This window comes from Mchenga conophoros, linkage group LG15 (assembly GCF_057382185.1).
Source record: "Mchenga conophoros isolate Kocher_MC1m ecotype Shallow Benthic linkage group LG15, M_conophoros_male_GT1.1, whole genome shotgun sequence".
Lineage (NCBI taxonomy): Eukaryota > Metazoa > Chordata > Actinopteri > Cichliformes > Cichlidae > Mchenga > Mchenga conophoros.
Window position 1 is genome coordinate 25,581,115 of NC_140540.1, and position 12,785 is coordinate 25,593,899.

The window sequence follows — 12,785 nt, forward strand, 5'->3', positions numbered from 1 at the left end:
CCTTTTCTGCAGCTATGGGGCACATATGGTATCACTCTTGGCTGGAAGCAGTGCTTAAACAATGGAAAAAACACAAACTTTGTCCAAAAACCTCTCATGTTTAACTGTTTTCCACTTTTCCTTTGGTCATTTTAGCCTTTTTGGCCAGGGTGAAGGGAGTATCTGTCATGGTCCTGGGCCATGTTGGCCCAGTGTTCTTAGGTTCCTTGTATGTTTGTATTTTGTTCCTTGCTTAGGCCATGTTTTCTGAGTTGCCCTGTTGTGTTGTTCCCTAAGTGTTTTCCCTTCATGGCTTTTACCCCCTGTGTGCCCCTCTGTGTATCTGTGAGCCCTCATGCTGTGTGGATTTCCCTGTGTTCCTTGGTGAGCTTTATGTTAGTTTTTCCCAGTCTAGTTTTGTATCGCCTATCATCTTCTGTTACGCAATAAAGCTGCCTTTTGAGTTCATTCCCTCGTGCCTGTGAGTCCTGCATTTTGGGTCCTACTCCTGCCTGCCGCACAGCGATTCGTGACAGTACGACGTCACCAGATATGGACCCAGCAGCACTCAACCCACCAGAAGAACTGCGTCTGGACATTATCTACTCCGTGGAAAAACTCCTGCATCTGTGGCTCGAACATGAGGGGAAGGAATTTCGCCGTGCTGTGGAAACCAAACTACAGCGTTTAATCTCTGGTCTTCCCTGGCTACTCAGTGCGCTCCACCCACTCGAACAGGATTTAATCCACAACGAGCTCCACCTTCATCCCCCAGCTGCTACTACCCACCTGCCTGAAGGGCCGGATGTGGAGCCGCTCGGCCCGTCAGAGCCATCATCAAAAAAGAAACGGCATTCACGCCGCCGACGCGCCACCCCACAGCCGGACATTCGGCCTTCTAATTCACCTGCTGTGCTACCAGAAGCTCAGTCGGCTCCCTCGCAGCTACTTCCAGCTCGGTCAGCTCCCTCGCAGCCCTTCCCAGCTCAGTCAGCTCCCTCGCAGCCCTTCACAGCTCAGTCAGCTCCCTCGCAGCCCTTCACAGCTCAGTTAGCTCCCTCGCAGCCACCCTCAGTTCAGTCTCCAGTGTCCCCCTCAGTTCAGTCTCCTGTGTCCCCGCTAGCTCAGCCATTAACTCCACCACACGCTCCATTTTCACCTCTACCATCGCTTCAGTCATCAGTTCGGTCTGCCACTCAGTCGCCCTTAGTTCCGTCATCCACACTACCACCTGTTTCCCTTCCACCCCAACCATCACTACACCCAGCCATTCAGGCTGCTACTCAGTCAGACATTCAACCCATAGCCCTGCCGTTAATATGCTCTGTAGCTGAGCCACTAGCCGCCCGACCCGCAGCCACTTCAGCCACTCCTCCACCCGTCACACCTCCACTACAACCATCACTGCAGTCTCTAGCGCAGTCACCTGCAGCTCTGCTTTCCCCAGTGCAGTCTCCAGTGTCCCCAGTGCAGTCTCCAGTGTCCCCAGTGCAGCCTCCTGCAGCCCTGCTTTCCCCAGTGCAGTCTCCAGTGTCCCCAGTGCAGCCTCCTTTAGCACAGTCACCCACTCAACCACCAGCACCACAACCGTCACTACCTCTAGTTCATTCCCCTGTGAAGTCATTAACTCCACCACCTACTCCACTCTCACCACCACCGTTACTACAGACATCAGTTCAGGTCCCCGTGTGTCCAGCAGCTCAGGTCCCCGTGTGTCCAGCAGCTCAGGTCCCCGTGTGTCCAGCAGCTCAGCTCGCACCTGAACCTTTGGCCCAGTTCCCCGTAGCAGTGCGGTTTTCTAGCCAGCTTAACGTTGAGCCCGGGGTCCCAATTCTCTCTGGCTCTACATCGGCTCCTGCTGGAAGCTCGGATGAGCTCATCCAGCACTCCGTGGCTCCCGTGTCGCCATCTACCTTGTCCGCTGGGGGTTCCAGTGAGCCCAGCCAGCACCTCCTCGTCTCCGCTGGAGGGTCCGAGGGGCCCGTTCAGCCTCCTGTCTCCGCTGGAGGGTCCGAGGGGCCCGTTCAGCCTCCTGTCTCCGCTGGAGGGTCCGAGGGGCCCGTCCAGCCTCCTGTCTCCGCTGGAGGGTCCGAGGGGCCCGTTCAGCCTCCTGTCTCCGCTGGAGGGTCCGAGGGGCCCGTTCAGCCCCCTGTCTCCGCTGGAGGGTCCGAGGGGCCCGTTCAGCCCCCTGTCTCCGCTGGAGGGTCCGAGGGGCCCGTTCAGCCTCCTGTCTCCGCTGGAGGGTCCGAGGGGCCCGTCCAGCCTCCTGTCTCCGCTGGAGGGTCCGAGGGGCCCGTCCAGCCTCCTGTCTCCGCTGGAGGGTCCGAGGGGCCCGTTCAGCCTCCTGTCTCCGCTGGAGGGTCCGAGGGGCCCGTTCAGCCCCCTGTCTCCGCTGGAGGGTCCGAGGGGCCCGTTCAGCCCCCTGTCTCCGCTGGAGGGTCCGAGGGGCCCGTTCAGCCTCCTGTCTCCGCTGGAGGGTCCGAGGGGCCCGTTCAGCCTCACGCCGCATCAGCTGGAGGGCCCGAGGAGCCTGTCCAGCCGCCATCTGCGACCGCCTCGTCCTCGTCTGGTCCTGCCTCCGAGTCTTCGTCCTCGTCTGGTCCTGCCTCCGAGTCTTCGTCCTCGTCTGGTCCTGCCTCGTCTGGTCCTGTGCCCACCAGGCCATGGCCAGCACGCCTGGGACTGGAGGGCCGCCGCCGCCTTCCGCGCGGTCGGCCCCCTGAACTGCTCCGTTGTCTCCTTCGCCGCCGCCTTCCGCACGGTCGGCCTCCTGAACTGCTCCGTTGTCTCCTTCGCCGCCGCCGTTGCCTTGCGCACGGCCGGCCTCCTGAACTGTTTCCACGTCGCCGCCGTTGCCTTGCGCACGGCCGGCCTCCTGAACTGTTTCCACGTCTCCGCCGTTGCCTTCCGCATGGTCGGCCCCCTGAACTGCTCTGTGTTTGGGTTGTTTTCTTGGGCTCCGGTGTTTGCTGTGCTCTTCTTTTGTTTTCTGTTCCGAGCCCTCCGTCCTGGGCCCCCGCCGCCCGCCCTGGGTTGTTTTCTGTTTGGTTTTGTTTTTCTGTGTTTGGGCTGTCTGGAGCCAGCCCTTGAGGGGGGGGTACTGTCATGGTCCTGGGCCATGTTGGCCCAGTGTTCTTAGGTTCCTTGTATGTTTGTATTTTGTTCCTTGCTTAGGCCATGTTTTCTGAGTTGCCCTGTTGTGTTGTTCCCTAAGTGTTTTCCCTTCATGGCTTTTACCCCCTGTGTGCCCCTCTGTGTATCTGTGAGCCCTCATGCTGTGTGGATTTCCCTGTGTTCCTTGGTGAGCTTTATGTTAGTTTTTCCCAGTCTAGTTTTGTATCGCCTATCATCTTCTGTTACGCAATAAAGCTGCCTTTTGAGTTCATTCCCTCGTGCCTGTGAGTCCTGCATTTTGGGTCCTACTCCTGCCTGCCGCACAGCGACTCGTGACAGTATCTGCCATCAAACAAGAAGACAGCCACATGTAGCTATGATGGTGTTTGCTAGTTCACCTTACATGCATTAATTTAATAACGTGGTTAGCCTACTCAACGTAAATTACACATGAACAACATTAAGCTACTCACGCAGAGAAGAACGGCTGCTGCTGCCATCATCATTTCTGTTACACTGGCAGGGCTAGGGGCCAGGACTCTCCTCTTCGGGTTCTTGGGGGATGTTGCTAACTCCGGGTCCGATAACAGGCACCACACCCACAGTAGATGTGCTCGGTGTGAGATCTCACAGCAAGCTATCAAATACGGCGCATTTCTCGGCTTTTAAAAAAAAAAAAAAACGCTTTGCATCACCAGCTGTTTCATCGGATTTGAGGTGTTACCTCCTTTGACAGTATCACAGTATCAGCTTAAAGCACTTGTTGCAGGCTGCTGAGTTTGCATATTTTGCTGTGAAGTACAGCCAGACTTTTGACCACTTCGCCTTGGGCATTTTTAAGCTGTAGCTCTGCTCTAAAAGAACGTACGTACCTGGACCCGCCTACTATCCTCGGAAACGTAAAATGATTGGCTAGAAGTGTATCACAGCTCAGGAAAAAAAAAGCACCGAAATAAAGCACCGAAATGTGCGCTGCTTTTCGGTCTGGTTACTACCGTTTATGTCAGAACCGGCGCCATGATACCGGTACCCATCCCTAGTCTTTACAATATAGATCGCCATGAGGCAATTGTTGTGATTTGGCGCTATATAAATAAAATTGAATTGAATTCACTCCAAGCCAATGCAGAGGTCCTCAAACCTGCACTCTTTCTAATGGCCGTCACTCTGTGGTCTCTGTCTCGAAAACGTGTCAGTTCAGTGTTTCAAGTCGTACTGAATCCAAAGTTGTGTTTATTTTGTGTTTAATTATCGCTCCCATAGGGTACGCTGCAGGCACCGGCCTCGGAGCAGTGTGATGTTAACTCAAAGCCAACGACAAAAATCTAACCTGTGGCATAAACATGATGAAAATCTCAAAATTCACAAGACCATCATCTTAGGCCCTTCTGTTAAAAGATAATTACGTTTTCCAGAAGAAACCCGTTTCGAGCCGTATTCATGTTTTTTGAGTGTGGCTATCACAGAGAGTGGGAGCTCTCAAGAATGTAGAGGCTCTTCGGTGGAGAATTTTTCAGGTGGATCATCTTCAGTTCATCTTTCTGGAGGCATTGAGGTCAACTTTGGTAGAAGCAGCATGGAGAGCACAGCCTCATATTATTCCTCTTCAAGTGTGGAGCAGATGTGGAAGGTGGTATAAAGAAAACTGCGCTGTGACACGTGAGGTTTATTCTGCACAAGGTGAACTTATTTAACTTTTATTCAGAGGAAGCCAGCAGATCCATTTTATGGCAGCAAACAGTCAATACCCAGATGAGCCACTGCGCCCCAAAAGCCACTGAATTTGTACTCGAAGTACAATCTGAGCTTTCGTCAATACTCTCCACGGCCATGCACAGACAAGATGTCACAGATTTACCGAGATGCTGATTCAAGCGAGGCCAATAAAACCACATTCGACCAGGAAGAGGATCAAGATGGCGGCTCCAGTTTGATGCTGGCTGTGAAAATCGCTTTACAGCATTTTTATGGGATATTTTTTGTTTTCGATTTGCCGTTGTCGCCTTCCTGTGTCGAGTATTCTTCTGGTTTATCTTCCTGCTGTGATGTAGGGAGGACGTTTTTATTGTTTACCAGAATCACGGGTTGGTCTGTGGTCTGGAAAACATCCAGGCTAACAATTTTACAGCTGCACAGTTTGTTATTCGATAAATCTTTTTTCTGACACTGTGTACCGATCCAACTTCCTCTGTTTCTGATTTGATACCAGTACCTTGGCTTTGGCTGTCTGCCTGTGCCGAGCATGATCTGAGTTCAGTGTTAATTTAATACACAAGTGTCTTTTATGTTTAAGGCGGCATCAGGCCCAGGATAAATAAAATGAAAAGTAATTAGACTGAGGAAATTCATTTATTTGAACTAGCTCAGAGCTGTTTCTGTTTTCACTCTGTGTTACGTGCTGATAAGAGACAGGTAAATATTAATAACCGAGTTGATGGAAACATGTTACCGTGACCTTAAGTGTAATAAAAGTTTCCCAGAACTGTGAGGAGAACGCATCGTCATCGTCTCGACGATCCGTGGCAGCAGTTTGGGTTTAAGTAGAAAAAACATGCAAACGCACAAAGAGATGCTGATGATGTTGCTGCTGTTAGACCTCTGCTGCTGCTGCTGGCCTGCTGCATGAGTACGACACCGACCCAAGTCAGAAACCTCAGCTCTGTTTCCACCGTGCCCAATTCAGTTTCCTGAGTCTGGATCAGACCAATGTCCAGTCAACTTTCTCCAAATCCGCCAATAGAAAAGCAGAGATGAACTCATGGGTGCCTTTTTTGTGGAAAGCAAACTTGATTAAAAAAAAACCTTTTCATTTCGTATTTATTACCAAACACCTAAGCAAAATGTACTAAACAGTGAGTGCTGCACATGTACTATATCCACATAAAGTTTATGGTAGATTAAAACAAGTTTCAGTGGGGCAAAAGACACAATAAGCTGCACTTCACACTGGTTTTGCTGCACTACAAACGTCTTAAACTTAAAGGAACAAAGAAAACTGAATATACAGAAAATATAATACTAATTCCTTAAAAGTAAATACTGCCTGTTGTGCACTGCCTTGGCAGATGGTGGCATTCTCTGAGTGGATCTTGTTGTTCGTTGTTTTCGGGGCTCAGTTTTTGTTGTGCATGAGTTCTTGTTTTTTACGCTGGGTGATGCCGCCCTCTGCTCCAGATGTTTAAGAAGTCTGCAGATGAGCAGACGCTCCCACTAAAACGATGTAATCAGTCATTTGGTTAATCATTTCCACTGTAACTTGCATTCATTTTGGCCCTTTTCTTGTCATTTCACCTTTAACCCAGCAGCCCTTTCGTCACTTCACTGCATGTAGCTCAGAAGATCAAACTGAAGATCAAACCGGAGCTAATAACCCGACCTCTGTTTGAAACCTGCTGTGAGGAGTCGGCACTGATGCAATCAAACATCAACCAAACTCAGCGGTGAGAGGACGTTGATGGATTAATGTGATGGAAATGGAGTTTTCCACGTCGCTTGGTGCACGTTTCGCCCTTTTGTGCTGAGTTGGTCTAACCCAACGATCCCTGGCGGTATCAGACCCTCGCCTTTATCGTTGCTTTGACTTGGCACTGATCCCACCAACACAAATCCTTCCTCGTCCTTTGTACTCTGTAATTAAAGTGATTCTGATTCAGAAACTTCACTTCCCCCATCCATCTTCTATAATTATTTGTGAAGCCTATTTTAAGTGCAGGGTTATTAATCATGTCATGGTTGAAGCACCCCCGGGTCTCTGAGCATGCTCGGAGAGATTTCCTTTCATGAGCGGCAGGCTGCTGTTGGTATCGAGCCATCTCAAAAGCACTTCACACACCGTTAACCATCTGGCTTTTGTTGAGGGAAAATCTAATCTTCACAACAAACTATTGTGAAATGTTTGCATGAAAATTTATGCTGCAGAGAAGCAACGCTGATTTGGACGGCCGTGCTAAGACGCCGTTTTTACTTCTTATAAGTCACCTTTACTCTTTCATCTTCAGCATCATTCTGTCATCTGCACAATCTTTTTCCCCGATCCCCCTTTTTTTCTGGGGCAGAAAGTATTTCTTATCCTCCTCCTGCTCCAACTGTCATTTGCCAACGAGCCTCAAGGATAGAAAAGTGGGCGTGTGAGCAGCAAATCACTGGCTCCAACTTCCAGACCATCTGGGAAAAAATATGTGTGGGGAAATGAATGAATAATATTCCTCTCCTCCTCCACCTATATCTCATCAAAATGTTAATCCAAGTCATTTTTGATGTCTGCGTGGACGCTAAATTTTCTCCCCAAACTGATTTATGGCCTGTGACACCCTGCAAACAACTCACACGAACTCCGAAGCAGCCAAGAAATCCTGGACTGGCGATGTATAATCTCTACTAACTGTAAGTGTGTCACACCTTAAACCTTCATCGGCTCTTTGAACGGCACCGGTGCAGGCCAGCAGTCACTATGGGGCAGGGCTGGGACAAAACCCTGAGGTTAATGCCTCAGAACATGGAATGACATCAAGGTGTCATCATGCATTTTATGGTCACAATATCAAAGTGACCAAACCCCTAATTACAGCATCCAGAGCAGTGATTAAGCCCTAGTCATGGAGGCCTGGAGACTGGTCAGTGAGACCCTTGGTAACCACCAGCTGCTAGGGAAAAAAACTACATTTCTCTTCTGTTTGGCGAGTGGTTGCTGGTCGTTTTAGAAAACCCCTCAGGTAACCCGACAGTGGTTATGAAGAGATAGATTTCTTCAGAGAAGCCAAAACTCTTAAATATCAGGCTGTAAACAAGGCAGACTTTTTAACATGGAAGTCTTGGGGGGACTAACTCACCTAGAGCCTCAAGTGGACATTTGAGGAAGTGCAGTTTATGCCACCTCCATAGTCACTCAGCCCTCAAGATCGATTTTTTTGTTTTGTTTTCTGTTTAGAAAAATAGCACTCATAGTTTCAGTATCTTTTTCTGATTGGGTAGGTGGCTTACATCCTTCCTTCAGAATCACCTGCTGCTTTCTTCACTCTTCGTCTTTACCACCACACTAACCTAAAAATCCTTGGAAAAGTGATTGAAAGTGTTGGCTCGGAGGTCATACTTGAACATCTCTGAAACAGTGCCTTCGAGAAAAAGGGGCTAGTTCACAATAAAACCAATCATTTATTTTATAAAGTCATTTATTCACCAAAAATGTCTCATATAGAGAAACCTTGGCACCATTGTTTAACAGTAAAACCCTCATGTGGCTTTGCCTGATAATAGAAAACTTCAGGAGTGCTACTTAACTGAAGTGGGGGAGAATGGGTGCTAAGGGGTAGTCTCAGTCTCAGATGGGAAGTTCCTGGCTCCAGGTGGAAAATATTCCTGCCAGGTTGAAAAGAGTTATTTCCCAAAATGTTATACTGCTCCATTTTTCCGATGTGTTTAACTAAGTTTTGGTTTTCAGGCTCTCGGGTGCACAGGCTTACGTCAGAGCCGTACCGCGAAGCCAATGATAACAGCTCCCTCCTCGTCCTCGGAAATCCCGGAGAGCGGTGAGTGTGTTTGAATGCCGACTGTATTAGACTTGTAAATGCAATCTGCATTTACACCCAGCTCCCTGAAGGTCATCGTTTTGTTATGTTTTGTTTGTGATGCTCATTTTACTTTCACCCTCTACCCAAGAGTGGGGGATACATTTCCTGCTCGGAGGATGAAGGCTGTAATGATTTTTGAGCTCTTACTCCAACGTTGTTGTGCAGCTCAACACGTGAGGGACTGATTGACAACATGATTTATGCTTTTCTGTCCCAATGACATTTGGTCAGAGTTTAGTTTGTAGTAGAAGCACAAACAGAGGAAATCCATCTATCCATCCATGTATCGTCACTTCAGACCCCGAGACTGAAACGACATGGTGGCAGGCAGAACACCAGAGTCACTGCTGAAAACCAACAAGTGTGCCTTTATTCATATTTTAGGCTCTCGGTTGTACAACATGGTGACCTCTGGCTCCAAAGAGCATCCATCAATCAGCAGGTGATCAATTGCTGTGTCCACCTTTTATATTCAGTTCAATTCAGTTTTATTTGTATAGCATCAAATTACAACAACAGTCACCTAAAGGTGCTTTATATTGTAACGTGAGGTTCAGATTTAATGTGGAACTTGCAGGTTCAGTCTGCTCATATTGTAAGCCCAAAGCTCGGATCAGTGGGGGTAGGGGGGTGTCGAGAAGCACTCCAGTATAAAATCCTTTAAATGTAGCGGCTCCTCCAGGGAGGAGAAAAAGAGGAAGACCACAGAGGTTGTAGGTTGTAGTGAAGGAGGACGTCCAGAGGGTTGGAGTGACAGAGGAGGATGCTCGGATAGGGTGAGAACACGGCAGATGATCCACTTTGGTGACCCCTAAGAAAAGAAATCTTTATGAAACCAGGACACAGGGAGAAGATGCAAACTCTTCACACAGCAGAGCAAAGCATTTAATGGGCTCGTGTTGGGTTTTTACCAGATTTATTGCAATTTCATGACTAATAAAATACAGATGATCAGTAAAATCTGTGAGCTTTTGGCAGCTTTATTTTTATTGAGCTGCTTTCGCAGTATTTCCTGCTCATACATCTAATCAAATATTTTATTAATCCTCTCATCGTTTGACAAATGATGTGGAGCCCCTGAATATTTGTCTGTATTTCTGGGAAGTGCTGGTGAAAGCAGAAGAGTCAGAGGCTGGTTTAGGGAAGCAGATCTAAGTTTTCCATGTCTGTGGTCTTCAAAAGAAGAAAATGTGATTCCCAGGATATGTGACTGCGTTTGCAAACTGCAGATTTCATCCTCAGAAGCGTGGCTGCTCCGGTAGTGGTAATGATTGTCTTTGAACAGATAATAACCTTGATGGCTTTTTCTCAACATGAGAGGTGGAAAACGAGGAATGAAAACATCCAAGCTTTTCGTGTAGCGGAAATCACGAGATTCAGAGTGAATGTAAAAATAAAACTGTGTTTTTCTGGAAGATTGCCGTGTCTCTTTGTACCTACTGACATGTATTGATTGGGTGGTAGACGGGTACACCTGAGGCATCAGCGTATGAGGAGAAGAACACGCTCTCCATCATTTATGACATCTTGTTTTGTAGAGAAACCCCTTCCGGTGTTCCCCTTGCACCTCAGTTTGATTCTCCGTCCTCGGGGCCTCTCCGATGTCTTCGTTGCCTGTTTGGAAGGATTTCAGACACGGACGGGTTGACAGATTGAGTTGAAGCTGAGGTCTTGACTCTCAGCGGCTGTGACAGGGCAGCAGATCTCACCTCATCATCAGACCTCTTCCACGCTGTGCTCGCCGTGGGAGGCGCGTCGCTGGCAGCTGATGTGCGCCGACAGCCGGAGAGGAGATCGTGACGCAAATCGTGACAGGTGGCGAGCGGCGTGTTGGCGGGTGTTGAGCCTTCTTTAACCTGTAGTATCTCCCGTGTTCTGCTGACAGATGGGTTTCTCTGTAAATCACTGTGTTCACCACTCGCTGTTTGCTCCACCTCAGGTGAAGCAGCCTGTGTGGGGATTATCAGCTCTAGACTCTCAGACTATAAGTTGAAGCCACTACAATAATAACAACAGAACCTCGACAATCACATGATTCTCTATGGGCTGAATCTGGCGACAGTGGAGAGGAAGAACTCCTTTTTAACAGGAATAAATCGCTAAGAACAACAAACAGGAAAAACCACAAACTGCATAAAAGAGAGAAAAGACGATGGCAGTGTTGGAGGAACGTCAGTACAAGAGGAGTGGAGGTCATGTTAACAGCATTAATTTGACCATGGGAGGAGCAAATGTGGTGTCTCTGTATCATAACATTGAATAAAAATCCTCCAGTGTGGTCCATCTGTGACCATGAGAGAGTCAGAGGTCCCAAAGGAGCACGTGCAGCAGATTTCCTCCTGGTGAAGTGAACTTCTGACCATGACAGTATGGGTGAAATCCATCCTTCCACTTCAGGCTCGTGGCGAGCTGGTGCACACCTGGAGAGTGTGTCACAGAAAGACCATTCACACCTACGACCCATTTAAAGTCGCCACTGTGGGAGGAGGCCGGAGCACCCAGACAGGACCTATAAGGACACTGGAGGAACATGGGAACTCCACCCACACGGCCCTGGCCGACCCAGACAGACCCAGCAGTGTGAGACAGCAGTGCTAACCGCTGCACCACTGTGCCACCCTGTATCGATGAAATGGTGCTTATGTTGAACATGATAGAAACTATCACACAGAAGACGAAGGCCAGTATATTCTGAGAAACTGTTTGTGTCTTTTTGGCTAGAGTTATTTTTTGCGTGGCACAGGAGGGAAAATGTGTGTGATGTGACTCAGTATGAGTGTCAGATAAAAGTACGCCAAACAAAAGTCTGACTGCATCCAAACTGAAGCCCAAAAACTGTTCCCAGCAGGACAGCAGCTGAAATAAAAGGAGTGCAAGAAGACCATTGCACAAGACCTTAAGAACAAACCCGGGCTTCCTTTTTATCCTCATTGTATTTACTCAGGAAGAGAGTTAGGAATAATGTGATAGAGTTCGTCCTAAATGACAGGCAGTGTCATGCACAATTTATTAGATTTTGAAGTTGCATATGAAAGAGTGTTTGTGTTTGTTGGGATCTGGGACCTTAATAAAAACTGGATGTCAAGTACCTCAAAGTAAACAATGTAATTTGTCAGTTAATCGTTGAAACTTTGAGCCTTAATAAAATCCAAATGTTTGAGTCATTAGAAAAATCTCCCCTATAAGGCAGTTAATGAGTCACTGACTGTGTTGGGGTGCCTGGGTCGTCGACCCAGAGTTCTGAGTGTTCATTATTATTGTACTTTGATTTTTGCCTTTATTTATCATTTCTAGTCTTTTGGTTTCTTTGTCAGAGTTGTGCTTTCTGCTTTCTGTTCTGTTCCATAGTTGCTGTACCGCTGTGTCTGTCTACGTCTCTGTTCCCTCTGTTGCAGTGCCTGCCTGTGAGTCTGTGTCTGTAAGTTCAGTCTGTGTTATGTTTCCTGTTTTACTTTGAAAGTCCGTGTCTCATGTGAATGTGTCTGGTTGTGCTTCCTTTGTCTCATTAGGCCTGATTTACCCCAGCTGTGTTTCCCTCCTGTTACCCATTCCCTGATTGCTCCCTCTGTGTATTTAAGCCCTGTGTTTCTCTGTGTCAGTGTTGCGATCTACCGTTTACTATGCTGTGTGTCGTGCGTGCGTGCGTGCGTGCGTGCGTGCGTGCGTGCGTGCGTGCGTGCGTGCGTGCGTGCGTGCGTGCGTGCGTGCGTGCGTGCGTGCGTGCGTGCGTTTGTTTGTTTATTGTTTGCTGTTAGGGAAAATATTCTAAAACACTTCTTCAGTAAAGACTCAGAGAAGAGAAACACACAGAACTTCTTGCTAGCAAGGGCAGCCTCCAGACTGAGACTCGCACTAAGAAACTGCCCCGGTCTTTATTTATACTTGCGCGCGTGTGTGTGTGTGTGTGTGTGTGTGTGTGTGCTTTCATATAACATGAAGGCACAAAAGGTACATCCTTGGTCACAAAGAGGGCAGTCTCCCCCTCACCCTAAATAACATGGTGAGGAAGTCCAGCAGTTCATCTATATGTAAAGAAGCACTTAAACTAAAACAAACATAGCTACGTTAATCCTACCGTAAAACAATAAAACAAGGTACGAACTCTCATGCTCCCAGGACGTGGGG

The 12,785-nt window shown here is 48.3% G+C and overlaps 1 protein-coding gene across 1 annotated transcript; it reads left to right on the forward strand.

Moving 5' to 3' along the window:
- The first annotated feature begins 531 nt into the window (after positions 1-531).
- Positions 532-11,258, forward strand: LOC146558470 (uncharacterized). Its single transcript, XM_085247806.1, has 6 exons — positions 532-1,437; positions 1,504-2,339; positions 8,547-8,618; positions 10,343-10,430; positions 10,546-10,599; positions 11,058-11,258. The coding sequence occupies exons 1-6, from the start codon at positions 532-534 to the stop codon at positions 11,256-11,258; spliced, it is 2,157 nt and encodes a 718-aa protein (XP_085103932.1).
- Positions 11,259-12,785: the final 1,527 nt, after the last annotated feature.

Bases quoted from the DNA above. Each gene is read 5' to 3' on its own strand.
- LOC146558470 (XM_085247806.1), top strand. From the start codon at position 532: ATGGACCCAGCAGCACTCAACCCACCAGAAGAACTGCGTCTGGACATT. The intron at 1,438-1,503 runs GTGTCCCCAGTG...TCCCCAGTGCAG, and splicing joins TTTCCCCAGTGCAGTCTCCA to TCTCCAGTGTCCCCAGTGCA. The intron at 10,600-11,057 runs GTGAAGCAGCCT...CTTCCACTTCAG, and splicing joins CGCTGTTTGCTCCACCTCAG to GCTCGTGGCGAGCTGGTGCA.